Source organism: Olea europaea, chromosome 5, assembly GCF_002742605.1.
Source record: "Olea europaea var. sylvestris chromosome 5, O_europaea_v1, whole genome shotgun sequence".
Classification (NCBI taxonomy): Eukaryota; Viridiplantae; Streptophyta; class Magnoliopsida; order Lamiales; family Oleaceae; genus Olea; species Olea europaea.
In genome coordinates this window covers 2,100,660-2,116,746 of record NC_036241.1, presented here as the reverse complement: position 1 = coordinate 2,116,746, position 16,087 = coordinate 2,100,660, and the positions used below count along the sequence as shown (strand labels likewise).

General features: G+C 31.9%; 1 protein-coding gene across 2 annotated transcripts in view; it reads right to left on the bottom strand.

The window, feature by feature from the left end:
* Positions 1-7,440: 7,440 nt before the first annotated feature.
* Positions 7,441-16,087, bottom strand: part of LOC111394380 — a 19,472-nt gene continuing 10,825 nt past the window's right edge. Inside the window, exons 1-2 of one of the 2 annotated variants that reach the window (XR_002702580.1) lie at positions 11,523-11,686; positions 7,441-8,041 (exon numbers count right to left, since the gene is read on the bottom strand). Coding sequence is in view for 1 of the 2 variants with exons in the window: in XM_023020169.1 (XP_022875937.1) it covers positions 7,701-7,997 (297 nt within the window). In the remaining variant the exon portion in view is untranslated. Of the gene's footprint in view, positions 8,042-11,522; positions 11,687-16,087 lie in introns of those variants that run through there. The other variant, XM_023020169.1, reaches the window with a different exon arrangement.

Below are 16,087 nucleotides of genomic sequence, written 5' to 3'. Positions count from 1 at the left end.
ATATGTTTTTATATTGAGTAATGTGTGAAGTCACGAATTCATTGTCTAAAATATTAAAATACATCACAATTTTGTTGAATAACGAATTAGAGAATTCATTGCAAGAATCATGCTACTTGTGTAATTTTCTTTACAGATTGTTTAACAAATATTGAGGTGGCATGCATTTTGGCGCATGCCACATCCACATCTGTCAATAAAATGAGTAAAAATATTTTTGACACGTAGCTTAATGGTTCACTGCACTAACTAAACTAATGATCATTGTTGCTAATTATGAATAACATTATCTATTATAATTTTATGAAACTCTAAATTTCAAAAACTTGAAAAGTTAATTGCTTTATTGTCAAGATTTTCCATTTCAAATCACCAAGAGAATTATAAAGTGCGAAACACCTTAATCAATTGGGAATGTTTCTTAAACACTGGATATTGATCCCAGATTTTGTATATTGACTCTTTCAATTCCCGAGTTCCTGATCTTGGTTTTGCTTCTTGATATATAGTCTTGATTCTTGAATTTCTTATTCTTGATTCTCGATTGTAGATTATCTGCTCTTGATTGTGAGTTTTTGGATCTTCCTTTTCGATATGCTTCCTCTTGTATTCTTATGTTGATGGGATGACACAAAAAATGAAAATTTACATATGAATTGGAGACCATAACCCTATATATAGTTTTCGTATGCATTTCGCCCATCATGAAATACAGTTCTAACGGAATCTTGTCTTTACACATATAATCCGGCCCACACTTTATTTATATACCCTAAGCCTAATTACTTATTCTTTACTTTAATTTTGGACTCAACTTTAAGAGAGCATTTATACTCAATTAATTACATATGTTGGCCCACATGACAAATTAAATATTTTTCTAACATTCTTCAACTTGGCCCACATATGTTACTTTATAAATATATATAACCTTATGAGCTCAAAAAATTTTGCTATCATAACAAAAAGTATTTTCGAACAATCTCGTCCATTAATTATAGCAATATAGGATCAAAACGGTCTTTGTTATAATTATCATAACTAAACCTTAAATAGTCACGTATATCAACACAATCAAATGATATAAATCAAATGTAGATGTGTAATATGGAAATTACATGCAATATGATCTAAATATACACATTTTCAATTGGTCCTACCTTATTCTTTAATGAGATCAAATCAAAACTTTAATCAGAATGAAATTGAATTGAATATTTTATTTTTGAATTAAACTGAATATCCATGAATAAAAAAAAATGTGCCAAAAATAGATAACATACGAAAATGTGTAACCTAGTGACAAAATTCCGCAGTTATATTCCATGATCAGAATCAGAATATTCAATGATCTCCAATTGGTCTGATTTTTCTGCATGTGATCATATAATCATTAGTTCTCTGTAGATATCGAATAACTTAATTAACTGTATTTTTTAATATCTAGTCTTGAGTTACTTAAATAGTTGTCCAACATTCCAACAAAGAATGTTATATTCAAAGTGTCAAACATAAGCATACATTAAACTCCCAACTACTAATGTAAAGGGAATTTCCTACATTTCCTTTTCTGTAAATTTATCCTTAGAGCATCGATTGAGACTAAGTTTGTCTCCCTTAGTAATAGGGTATTATCTGGCTTAAATACTTGCATCTCAATTTCTGTAACAACTGCATCGATATAGGTCTTTGTGATAACCCAAAAATGATCCCAGTGTATCTGTATCCTTAATACAAATGAGGTGTCACCAAGATTTTTTCATTTCAAAATTTCATGATTGAAATCTCTTGGTTTTTGTGCAATAAGTTTATATCATTTCAAGCAAGTAATATGTCATTGAATGTAATACCAAAAAATATACTTACTTCCATGAACTTGTGATATACACAATCATCAACTGAATTCATCTCAAAATCAAACGAAATAATTATTTGATGAAATTTGTGATATCATTAACAAGAAACGTGCTTAAGCCCATAGATGAATTTCTTTAATTTGTAAACTATCTGAAGTAGTTTAAGATCAAAATACATCACAAATGTCATTATAGTCCTAAAAGAGTCTTTCACAGGAATCGGATAGAGAGTCTCTTTAATGTCAATGCTTCCTTTTGAATAAAGTCATTTACTACAAGATGAGTCTTATATCTCTTCATATCACCTTTAAAACCCCTCTTGGTTTTAAATATCTATTTGCAACTAATAGGCTTTCATACCTTTAGATAATTGAACGAGTTCTCAAATATCATTGTCTTTCATGAACTTTATCCTTTTATTCATGGCATCAATTCGTTCTTGAGAATTATTTCTTTGCATGGCTTGATGAAAGTTGATAGACAAGATCTTCTTCCATCAATCCAATGCTATCCTTATTTTCTTGGAAAAAGATTATAAAATCATTCAAAATTGCGTCTCTCTTTTCTCTAGTTGATTTCTTTAATGATATTTGTTATTGAGGTTGTTGAATTTGTTTTTCTAAAACAATCTCTTGATTGTGTATAGAGTTTTGTAATATTTTCTTGATCCGAAATTGCTTCTTGAACAAGATCTGGAGCAAGAATTTGCCCCTGATTCTAGTCATTATCAATTGCAATAAAAGAGATATATACATATCATTTCTCAAAGACAATATTTTTACCCTTAAAATCTTATCCCCCTCCCTTGAAAACTCTATATCCTCAAGGAATCAGACATTTTTCATTTCGAAAATTGACATAATAGTGAGATCTTTTAAAAATTTGTAACCCCTTAACAGTTGTTTTACTTTAAACTTATTGAAAATTTAAGTTGCAGCTTTTAGTGCTTCTTCTTAGAGAGGTTCTAGTAAGTTGAAATGAGTGATCATGCTTCTTACCATGTCCTTAAATATTTTGTTTAATCTTTCAGTAACACCATTCATGCTAGAGGACCTTGGCATGGTGTATTGTGGGACGATCCACAATTCTCTAGAAAATTTAGCAAAAGGCTTTGGACATTATTCTCTTGATCCATCATATTTGTCATAGTATTTACCACCACGACTAGATCTAACGTATTTTATTTTTTTGCTGAGTTGATTTTCAACCACAGCCTTATATGCCTTGAACATATCAAGTGTTTGAAATTTCTCATAGATGACTTATAGATAGTCATGGTGAGAAAAAAATCGTCTAAGAACATAATAAACTACAGTTACCATTCCAAGAAGCCAAAAGAAATGGCCTACATATATCCATATAAATCAGTTCTAAGACGTCTGATGCCCTATTGGTACCTAATCTTCTTATATTTGTTTATTTTCCCTTAATGTAATTAACGTAAACACATAAATTTGAAAAAAATAAGACGATCAAGAATTTCCTCTAACACAAGATTTTTCATTCTCTTTTGAGAGATATGACCTAATCGCTTGTGCCATAGTGAAACGAAATTGTCGTTAGTTAATTTACATTTAATACCACGCGAGTTCAAATGCAATGTTTCTTTATAAGAGACAATCATATTGAGCAGATATATGTTATCATAACAGGATAAAGAACTGGTACCCACAATATTTGAATTAAAAGAAAGATCAAATTGACTATATCCAATAGAACAATAGTAACTAAATTTATCTAATGTAGAAATAGAAACCAAATTCTATCTAAAAGATTATGCTGCAAATGTCTTTTTCAAATTCAAATAATAACTAGTTTTTAATGATAACCTAAAAGGTCCCTATAGCCTCAACTTTTAGGGGGTCTTAATTGAGATTGTGATGAATTTTAAAAATCATTCTAAATTTATGTGTCTTCAGTTGAGATTTTAATGAAATCCATTAAAACATAGGTGCCCCCAACTGAGATTTTAATGAAATTTAAAAAAAAAAATTGCATCCTTAATATCTAGTGGATTTATAAAAATTTCATTAATTGAAGAATTTTAAATGATTTGATGGATTTTAAGCTTAAAAATAAATAAAACAATATCTTTTGAAATTTCACTATATTTGATAAGATTCTTATGGAATTTGTAAGAATCTATTCAAATCCATGAAATTCATAAGAATTTATAATCTTTTAAAATTCATTAAAATCTTAGTTGAGAACACCCCGCTTAATTGATTTGCCATAGCCTCACATAGATGAATCTTTCATCATCAATTAGCTTTTAGCAATTTAGGCAACCTCGTATAGACACACTTATATAAATAGTGACATCGGAATTTATTCACCAAATGTGTTTTCGTATTCAAACTAAATTAATTACAAAACAAATCAAAGTGAGAAGTTATATTTTTTACATACCAAGTGTGGTATTTAGTACAGTCAGATTATTTACCCTTTTTAGGCGATTGCTGGTTCTTTTGAACTGAACCAGATGCAACTTCATTATTCTTTAACTTGACCTTAGAGGTACTTGAAAGTTGGTATTTCGAGTTCTCTCTCGCTGTAGACTTTCTTCTTCTTGCACACAATATGAAATGAACTCATCAAGAGTCCATTTTCCCCTTTGACACCTGTAACTGACCTTAAATTAATCGAATTGTGCGAGAAGAGAAATGAAAACTAAATGCATGAGCAAGTCATCAAACAACTCAACCTTTAATGCACTTAATTTGGAAGCAAGATGAGACTTATACATGATGTACTCTCTTATATTTTCTTTAACCTTATATTTTAGTGAAATCAAGTTTAGCGAAAGCGTACTAGCTTCAATCTTGTAGCTATTGGAAAGCCTTTTTTTTCAATTTCTTTAAGAAATTCCTTGGTAATAGTTACCTTATTGGACACAATGCCCTAAATATTGCTAAAATTTCATGCTTCATGATCATAAAGACTTATGCGGTTTAAACAAATCCCACTTTATCCAAGGCCCCTTTTTCTATTAGCAGAACTCTTTTTCGTAAAAGTAGTGGATTGATCAGCCCTTAATGCAAGTTCTAGATTTATGTCGTTAAGAACGATACAAACATTCTTTTTTCTGCTATTAATTTTGATCAAAGCATAGGAATTGAATTGATATAGACAGATATTGTAAAAGTTGATGGATTAATAGAATAAAGAACTTAAACTTAAATAACATGTTTACATGAAAGTCTGTATTAAACAATTAATAATTTCAAATAATGGTGTCCCATAACAAGAAATCAAGCATAACATTGATATTTAGTCTTTGGACATAAATATCAATTGTAAGTAGTATTCTTGGTGTAGTAATCAAATATTGATAATAAATTCGATCAAACATCAAATTTATCATTGGATCGACTCAATATTCACATAATAGAAAACTTTACAATTGTCACATATTTATTACCACAAATGTACAAATAATTCAAATATTGACATTCTTGTGGGCCAGTGAATATCAGTATGAACTATGTATACAAAACCTTCCTAATATTTTAAGTAAATTAATTTATGCAAGAAATGTTACTTTGGTAACAAATTGCTTCAATTATTCTATTTTAGAATATTAATAATTTGAAAGAAACTTTAAATACTAAGATTTGAAATTGATTTGTCCCTTAATCTTTTAATTTTTATTTTTCTTTCTTTTGTTTTCACAAAAATAAAATAATAAAATAAATTACGGATCGAACCTGGGTGTTGCTGATTGCGGTACTGGTTTCCCCAAGCATTGCAGTGCCCAAACGCGGCATCGCAGCGCTCCGACTGTCCTTCATTCTTTTCTTTTCTTTTTTGAAAATTTCCAAAAAAAAAAAAATCAAAAATAAAAAATCGAAATTTTGAATTTTAGGGTTAAAATTTACATCTTAAATTGAAAAATTCAAATTATAACTTTCTATCCTAAAATTCTTTCTTGAAAAAATCTGAATTTTGAAATTTATGGTTAAAATTCATATACTAAATTAGCATATTCCAAAATTCAATATATGAATTTCAACCATAAATTCTTCCTTAAATCTTCATGGTTTAGTATAAAGTTGGCTCTGATAATACTTGTTATAATTTTATGAAATTTTAAATCTCAAAAACTTGAAACGCTAATTACTTTATTGTCAAGATCATCCATGCCAAATCACCAACAAAATTATAAAGTGCATAACATACTTTAATTCATTGGAAATGTTTCTTTAATATCGGATCTTGATTCTAAATCTTGAATTTTGAATATTGATAATTTCGATTCTTGAGTTCTTGATCTTGATTTTGTTTCTTAATCCATAATTTTGATTCTTGAACTCCTTCTTCTTAATTCTTGATTGTAGATTGCCTATTTTTTATTGTGGATTTTTTATCTTCATCTTCAATATACTTTATCTTGTATTATTGTATTGATGAGATGACACAAAAAATGAGAAGTTACGTATAAATTGAGGATCATAACCTTAAATATATATAGTTTTCATATGTATTTCTCACATCATGAAATAAAATTCTAAAGGAATTGGGTCTCTACACATATAATCTGGCCCACACTTTATTTAGATTTTCTAAGTCCAATTACTTAATTCTTTATTAAATCACTTTAATTTTGAACTTAACTTTAAAATAACATTTATATAAAATTAATTAAATATAGAGGAAATTAAAAAAAAAAAAGTCCATTTTGACATAGTCATTTGCAAAAATGTATAAAATTTTTCAATATTCATTTTTGCAATTATTTGGACGAGAGTATTATTAAGTAGCTTTCATAAGAAGCTCCATTAAAATGATGTTCTCGACATTTCAAATATCATTCTCCAAACTTGAATCCGTTTATATTTCAAAAGTACATATCAAATCACAATATTAAATGTTCTCGACATTTTTAAACGTTTTTCTCGACATATTAAATGTTTAGTATGATATTTTATTCCGAATATGATATTTCTCTACACTTTAAATGTTGTTCTTGATATTTCTATGTCTAGCATTAATTGTGATTTGACATGTGCAATATGAAATTATTTATTCTTTCATTGAGGGTAAAATAGTGAATTTGGTATCAAATTTGGCCGTTTTTGCAACGATTATAAAAAGTGGACATTTTTGAATTGACATATCTAAAATTTGACATTTTTGCATATGCCCCTTATATATATTAACCTACATGACAAATTAAATAATTTTCCCACATTATTTTCTAAACTCGATTAGTCACTTATCAATTGATTTGACCCGAGTACACTGTTGCAAAGATTTTTAACTAGAGGAATTTGTGGCTCTGAAGAAACGCCATTATCACCCGGAATTAAAACCAAAAGTGTGGGCCCACATAATTAAGACAAAGATAATAATTACTGATATTTCCCACTCAACTATTATATGGACCAGTTGCTAGAAAGTCTGTAGGGCCTCATTGGGCCCAATAACAAAAGATTTGGACATCATAAATTTATACCATAAAGTCCTTTTATCGCCCAATGGATCATTCAGTCATGTCCAAGTTCAAGTACAACCACAAGGTAAATATTTACAATGTAGAGGGCGTATTAGTCTTTTCATGCATTTTGACTACTTTTTAAGTTACTTACCATTAATGAAACTTATCTTAACCAACTTTTTCAAAAGTAACTTTTACACGCTAATGAATATGCTCATGCCACAAACAAGTTAAGGATTACAGTTTCGGTTCATATTCAGTTAACATTTCTACAAATGCTCATACACTCACTACCCATGCACGATAACCTAACCAAAATAAAGAGTGAACTCAAAGCTCCATCTTTTGAGTTCAGCAGATGACAATGATGTGCTTGTTTTGATCTCTTCCTACCCCCGAATTCTCGACTAGCGCTCCAACATAACTTCATCAAAATTCCAGTCTGTCACAAGGTCCCGTCTAACAGCACGGCTTCGGACAAGACGCGGGGATCCTGCGACTACATTACTAGGGACGGAGGGTAGGGGCATCACTTTGGATGGTGTAATCCGAGGGTTAGCTCGAGGATGTGGAAATGTCGTCTTCCAAGTCAAGCAATTGGCAATCGCAGAACATCGTCCCTCGTCTGAACTTGATACCGAGTAACTTCTGAAAGAATGTGATGGACTTTCTACACCATGGCATACAAGACAAGCCAAACTCATGTTGGCCTTCTTCCAATTCTGAAATGCAGCCTGCAGTTAATGCACTGTACATAACAAGACGTTAGAAAACAAACAAACAAATAAGATTTGACTAATCTGTAATCAAATGTTCATACGGGATTTTGGAAAAGAAAAGAATAGAATGGAAGAAGATCTAAAAATCTTCTGTCCCCGTTTCATCAATATCCCAATTCAGAGATGATATGGAAATGACTCATTATGCCATTATTCCCTTTCATTTCTCTCTTAGAAATCCCAAGACGACCTCCAAAAAAATGAGAGGGAGAGAGATAGAGAGAGAGATCAGTATAATTCATTTACCTAGAACATGATCATCCAGTTCAACTGAAGAAGTAACAAAAAGGATCTATAGGTACAACGATCAAGTTATACATCATGAATGAGAGATATAAACAGTGACAAAGGCCCAAAACTCAACAGGAAATGCCAACAATAGGCAAGAGAAGTGAAAAAATTATATATTTTGAATTTCCCATGCGATTAGTTAGCGGAAAAAAATAGCAATGAACACTTTTCCTGAGGGGTACAAAAATGAAGCCTTAGTTCTCTGCTTGACACAAGATGTGCAAATGATGAAGGCAGTTATATATTTTCCAAGGAGTGCAGCAACATTTTGGCTCGATATCAAGGCCTTTCTCCCAACCCACATATTGTCTTAGAACATAGTGCACAACAAGACAAAGTGATTGCAACGTCGAATTAAAGAGCCCCCTAAGCTGAACATTTCTGGAAAGATAAAAAAAGTCAAAACTGGGAAATCGCCAACTGCAATCCAGATAAACATTAAGGAGATGTAGACTAACAACCACCAATCTCTGGTTTGGATAGCAAATAAACGACCTTTGGCTGGAATCATTCATTGAAATTCTTGCTACATTGGTTTGGTGTTTAATTTTTTCCATTCCAATTTCCTAAATGTTTTCACTGCCTCTCTCCCTCAATTGTAATAAAGTTTTCCCTTCTTCCCAATCCTTGTGCTAGCCCAGAAAAAAGAAAAATATCAAAGAAAGGAAAATTAAGCATGTATTTCCATTTACATGTGAGAGTAGATAAGTATATGGTTGACAGCTATTTTGATAAGCTTATTTAACAATGCATCACCAATAACCTAAAAGCTAAGGTAAGGTATAATACCTGCACCCGAATTTCTGGGTCTAATTATCAAAATTGAAAAATTAGGGATTCAATTGAGGGTTAATCCATCTTCTAGGACCTTGTAGCAAACTTACCACATGTTTTTGATTGAATCCTTGGTCAAACACTTACATAGAAAATTCTTGATTAATGCTTAATTGACCAAACCTAAGGTAATGTATAGTGTGAATGCATAAATATAGGAATGAGGGAGAGATTCTTGCTCATTTTACAAATTTCAAGGAACAATTTCCACCATCATGAATTTTTCCTTAAAGATGCATGTCTAATTTTGTCTTATTTAAACCCCTCATTCACATTCACATTCACATTCACATGCTACCACTCACTATTATATTTCTCACTCTAAATAATATACACATATACACGTTCATAAGCCAAGGTGGAAATTATAGAGGGATCAATTCTCTACTAATCTTTCAAATTTTACTGTAAGTATGCTGCCTATATTGAATTATTGTTATGTTATGAATTTCAAGAAAATTATTACGGGTGCCATATGTTATGATAAGATTATGACTATGTTAAAGGAATCGGAGTTTAGTAGCGCTACACATAAGAATTCTTATCACCTATATTCGGTAAAATTCTTATGTCTCCATTATATTGATTATAATTATTATGCTCCTTTAAGTTATATACAATAATAATTCACGGCGTACTTATTGAGATTTTATAAATCTCACTCTATGATAATTCTCCCTTTCAAGCAATTGATGGTTCGAGGCAGTTAACGTGGAGATGACTATGAGGCTAGGTTTAATAAATTATTTTGTGTTTAAAAACACAACTTTAAATTTTTAATTCAGTTGTTATGTTGGAATTATTTTCTTTATTTTTCGCAGCTACATAATAAGATTACAATTTATTTACTAGTTGAAGGAAAAAATTATTTCGTGTTATCATTTTAGTTCTTATGAAAGAATTTAAGTTTTATATAATGACACTAGAATAGTCTAGAATTCGATTTGTCACATAAGGGATCCAAGTACATATTGGATTGGTCAATTCCATAGAAGGCAATCCATCTCAAATAATAGTTGGAATCCATTAGATCGATTTCATGCACATTCAATTAAACAACATAAACGTTCCCAAATAAACAAAAAAGTCTCCAACTCACTGAAAAACTAAAAATATTACAAGATGCTAACACAGCTGAAGAGAGTGTGAGAAGAATGACATGTAAACTGAAAGTTATTCCTTATGTCCAGTTTTGAAGAAATATTTTCATGCTAATAGACCATAAGCAGTCATAATTTTAAAGCAAAGTATAAAGCACAGAAATTTATGGCACTAAAGTGAATTTTTATGGAGGCCAGAGGTAACACGCATAATATATGCAATCTTGTTATGTTTGTAATGCTTGTGCATCACTATTTCATGGATTGCTTAGGTATAGGATTGGGTAGGTATTTTCTAAATGGTACATTTCAATCCATACGTGAAACATTGATTCGAGTATACTTATCATCTACTGGCCAAGTCAAATAAAAACCAGAAACTACCACAAAACCACCCGTCTCCTCAATCATATGAAAACAACTATTGAAGAATCGAATTAGCAGCTCCCTGAAAAATTTAGCATAGTCAGGAAATAAATTAACAGAATCATGCTATACGTTCAATTTAGTTTAACAATCTTCATTGACAACTCACACCTAACAATATCGTATTCATCCATTTCAAAAACTGTTTTTTAAATTAATGGCCCGAATTTTGATGACACCAACATTGTCAATCATTATTGTCAAGCATGATTGTACAAATAGCATAATTGAAACCGAAAACTATACAAAATTAGACCTCATTTATATGTTGTTTCTAAAATTAATAAATGAAACTTCCCTGCATAACACTTATGACTCACATCCTAAATATGTTCCAAGATTATTCAAGCATTGTATTGCATTACATTCAAATCTAACTTCTACATTTCTAAAGCCTTCGGGCCCAAATAACAGATCAATGTTCCCAGCATTGAAGAAACTAAAATTCCGTTTATTGGACCGTCCAATCTTGTCAATTATGCATGTCAAACATCAAAATTCAGCTAAACGCAGAAAGCATCAAAAATATTAAGACTATATTCATTACAGCTTTAAACTAATCTTGAAACGATTTACCATAAAATCAAGACTGCCTTAATTTGCCCCCAAAATACTTTTCTCCAAATGGGTTCTCTCCAAAAAACGATAATCACATAATTAGCAAATAAACATAAAAATACATAAACGGCGAAAACAAAATAGAATAAAGATTCAAGAAATAGCCACAAAAAGTTATTCGATAAATTAATCAAATTTGGTAATTAGATTAAAGAAAAGAAAAGGGATCCGAGAGAAGAACCTCTTCAATTTGTTGTCAAACGGTTTATTGAAGATTGATATCAGGGTTTCAGGTATGAGGATTGATCGATTGATTCTTGTGAGCGTTGAATTCAGAAAGAAAAGTATTTCTGTTAATTATTGTTAAGAGGTCAAAGTAAGTAGTCCCGTCAGAAACAAATAGGAAAGTAAAGAGTAATTACTTTTTTTTTTGATAATTCTATATATACATTATGTTTTCCATAATAGCGTCAATAGTGTACATGTGGAATTCCAAAATTAGAAGGTTAAAAAATTTATTTTTCAACGCTCTAATAATGTTATTCTACTTGCACAATATGAATATTCTTATAGACACTAAAATGTATTTATAGCATAATCCTTACTTTTTCGATCAATTCGTTGAGAATAGCCTTTTTCGATGAGACACAGGGAGTTGCTTTCATAGGGTCTGTGCCGACCCTCCATGGGGCCTTTTTTTTTTTTTTTTTGGTCAAAAATGAATCACCCACCTCACCTCCTGTGTCTCACTTGTACCGATCCTGTGAACCATCCCTATACATATAGTGCAGCTCTTTTTCGATCATTACTTTCAATAGCGGCATTTTGTTTCATACTATTAGTATTTTTTATTTATATTTTATTCAAAATATTTAATTTTTTTTGTGATATATTTTCCAGATTATTCATAATATATGGTGGAAATTAATCATGAAGTTCATATAAGTTTTTTATTGTTCAATTGATCTAGGTGTATATTAATTCTTCAATTTCACGTTCACTTCTTTATTTTCATGATTATTTAATTAATCTAAGGTTGAAATTCATTCATAAGAAAGTGTATTTGAAAGATTTGTAACCTAATTCAATAATAAACTATATTCATTGCTTCTAAAATGAATTAATGTTCGTGTTCATGTATGATATATTTCAATATGAAAAATGCTTCTTATACATGACTAGTTACAAAATGTTTTATATCAAGATGTCAGTAGGAAACTTATTTGATTGATAAGATTTTGATCCAACTAAATTTTATCACATTATCTGTTAGTAAACTATTAAGTAAATTGTTATGTACATATTGCACAACCCATTTCAACATTATACGAATGAGGTTTTCAACTATTTAAACAATATTCATGAAAAATTTGTGCATTTTATTCATCAAATCCTTTTTTGATGATTTTTTTTCCCTTTCTAACAAATTATCAGAACATTGCTAACTAATACTCATAATTTATTCAACATGTATTAATAACTTCTTACCAGCTCAAGGTTGTTTTCCTATCATGGAATCAACATTTGTACAGGACTTAGTGACGGAGTTGGACATTTTCTATTGATGAAATATCAAGATGTAAGTAGGAAACTTATTTGATTGATAAGATTTTGATCCAACTAAATTTTATCACATTATCTGTTAGTAAACTATTAAGTAAATTGTTATGTACATATTGCACAACCCATTTCAACATCATACGAATGAGGTTTTCAACTATTTAAACAATATTCATGAAAAATTTGTGCATTTTATTCATCAAATCCTTTTTTGATGATTTTTTTTCCCTTTCTAACAAATTATCAGAACATTGCTAACTAATACTCATAATTTATTCAACATGTATTAATAACTTCTTACCAGCTCAAGGTTGTTTTCCTATCATGGAATCAACATTTGTACAGGACTTAGTGACGGAGTTGGACATTTTCTATTGTGGGTCAAAAGACAAATTGTAAATTTTCTGAAACAACATACACTGGTAGTTGATTGAGATTTGAGAGACAAGAACAGATGTGTTCTGTGACTAAATACTGGTGTTTAATCCAAAGTCAAATACACTCTATCGTGATCTTAGGAATCTTTAACTCCCTTTACTGAGTGAGACTCCATCCATATCCCTACTAGTGGTTACTTTTTCTCCCGCTTTCGACTCCCTCTAATTTTAAAATAAGGGAAAGGAAAGGGCCCTGTCGGTCTTCGTGGCTTCTACAGTGTTCAGTATGTAGCATTGGCAGAATCCTTAAGGGCTATTCATTTCATCGTTAGTCTTCTTCTTGCAACATGGATCAGTTATTCTCTGCAAGTGGAACTACTAGCAGTTCTCTCAGTTTATTTCCCTATTCATTTAGTTGAGCTACTTCCTCTTGTACTCATGTTTTTCAGCAGTCTTTTACGACTCTTAAATTAGCTCTTGCTGGAGAAGCAGTTGCACATTTATTCTTAGGAAAGGGAAAGAAGATATTTGTGGCCACTAGCTGTCACTGGCATAACTAGTTGAGCAATTATGGAGGTTAGATTTTGACAGAATTTACATATTGTAGACATTTTGAGAAGATTGAGAAATTAATTAATGATTTAAAAAATGAGCCATCAAGGAAAAGTTGCACGATGCTCAAAAAGGGGAATAGCAAACTTAAATTTTGAAAAAACTAAAAATTTCGAAATTTTGTGGGGTCACTTTTTAGTTATACATTGCACCTTCAAAAAAAAAATTTCTTTAGCAACAAATAGTTTAGGCAAATGAGATACTCATTACCTCACAAAAGAAATTATGTAGAGGAGCGTTCTCGTCTAATAAAAACTTTGTCATAGGAAAAATTATGAGTGTGTTTGAGCCATATTTTTCTTCTAAAGGTACATTTTGAAATAATAGATTGATAGAGAACGCGAGATTAAAAAATAAAGAAAGATTTTGAATTTACATATAATATTATTTATTAAAAAATATGTGATTGAAAATAAGAGAGAAAAAATATATTTTATAAATAATGGGGATCAAACAAAGGTGCAATATAACTCTATATATATTAATCCAATATCAATTTTTTTATTTTTTTATTTTTTTAACAATACTTAACGTGCAATACACATTTGACTAAAACAAATATTAGGAAAAATTTATGGTTGAACTCCTCAATCTTCCAGGTAGTGTAGAAATAGATATACAATCTTTAAAATGAAGTTTTAACTCCACAATCTATTTAGTATTGTTAGATTGAATCCTAATCTATTTTGGTGTTTGTGTTAGGTAAATGAGCTGCCGACAGTTGCAATTAAAATTGGGTTTTGAATTTTCTTAATTTTTTTATTACTTAATTCATATTAAGGGAATAATAGTCATTTTAGTGAATTTTTGACGTTTTGTGTTACTTGGGGATCCTATTTTACAGCGGTTTTGAAAGTTAGAAAACTATTTCTGTTGACCCCGGAAATTGGTTTTTCCATGTGGCCAACTGAAAGCTACTCCACGTATTTCTCTCTGCACACAATCAGCGAATAGTAAGGCACACACGGTCGGAACCAGCGGGGGTGGCGACCGCCGTATACACTCCGACGGTCAAGTCAGGTTTGAGTGATCGGAACAGTACCCATAGGCTATGCAAATCAACAATAAAGGGGGAGGAGAAAATATATAAACTTGCTATGGAGTGCTATGTAGTATGAGTTTCATTACCTTTGCCTCTTGCCAAATCTTGGGTATTTATAGGTGGTATGAACTGTTGGATGTGGAACGCGTGTATACATTTGACGATATAAAGCGTCTGCTCATAGGCGTCAATCAGTCGCGTTTGTAGAGTGGACGGACGGTTTGTTTCTTCTGAATTGAATTGACATAAAGTTGATAAGTCAAATCAACTAGTCTCATGGAGACGTCAAATCAATTTAAGCCTTAGGTTCAGGACAAATCTCAAATTGGCGACGGATCTTCTAACCGGGGTCCACTTGATCTCGACTTCGAAGGTGAGATGCTTCGACAGGTCAGTAGTAGGAATCGCTATATCACTTCGGCGACGCTTCGGAAGGGTCATTTCCAGGTCGAAATATGTGGTGCTGCGCGGGGCCCACTTGGCCTCGACCTTGGAGGCGAGATGACACTTCGGTATCCGAGGCGTGTAAAATCGGAGCGCAATAGTGGTCCTCCAAGTCCGGGGATGAATATTTATATCATGCGTGGACTTGCTTTCCTGACCGGACCGCAAGTCATGGGAGTTTTGGGGGTTGATCTGTTGCCGCAATCGAGGTTATGATAACAGGCAGACGTGCCAAAGTTTCGTTATTGTGCTAGCGTACGAGGCGGTCAACCGGAATGGAACGTCGCGTAAGGTGCATCGAACCTTCGCGAATATGGTGCACTGACCCCACAGACCGACGCGTTGGGAGATGGCTGAAACTTTGTAAAGCATGGGAGGTAACGTGGCGTCCGAGGCGATAACCCAAAAGGTTCTTCGTGTCAGGTGCGTCTAAGCTTTGTAAAGTTGGATGAGGACTTCATCTGCCACTGGTGCGCTGACCCAAAAGGTCGACGCATTGGGAGATGGCTGAAACTTTGTAAAGCATGGGAGGAAATGCAGCGTCCAAGGCGATGACCCAAAAGAGCCTTCGTGTCAGGTGCGTCCAAACTTTGTAAAGTTGGAGGAGGAGCTCATCTACCACCGGTGCACTGACCTAAAAGGTCGACGCGTTGGGAGATAGCTGAAACTTTGTAAAACACGGGAGAAAACACAACGTCCGAGGCGATGACCCAAAAGGGCCTTCGCATCAGGTGCGTCCAAGCTTTGTAAAGTTGGAGGAGGAGCTCATCT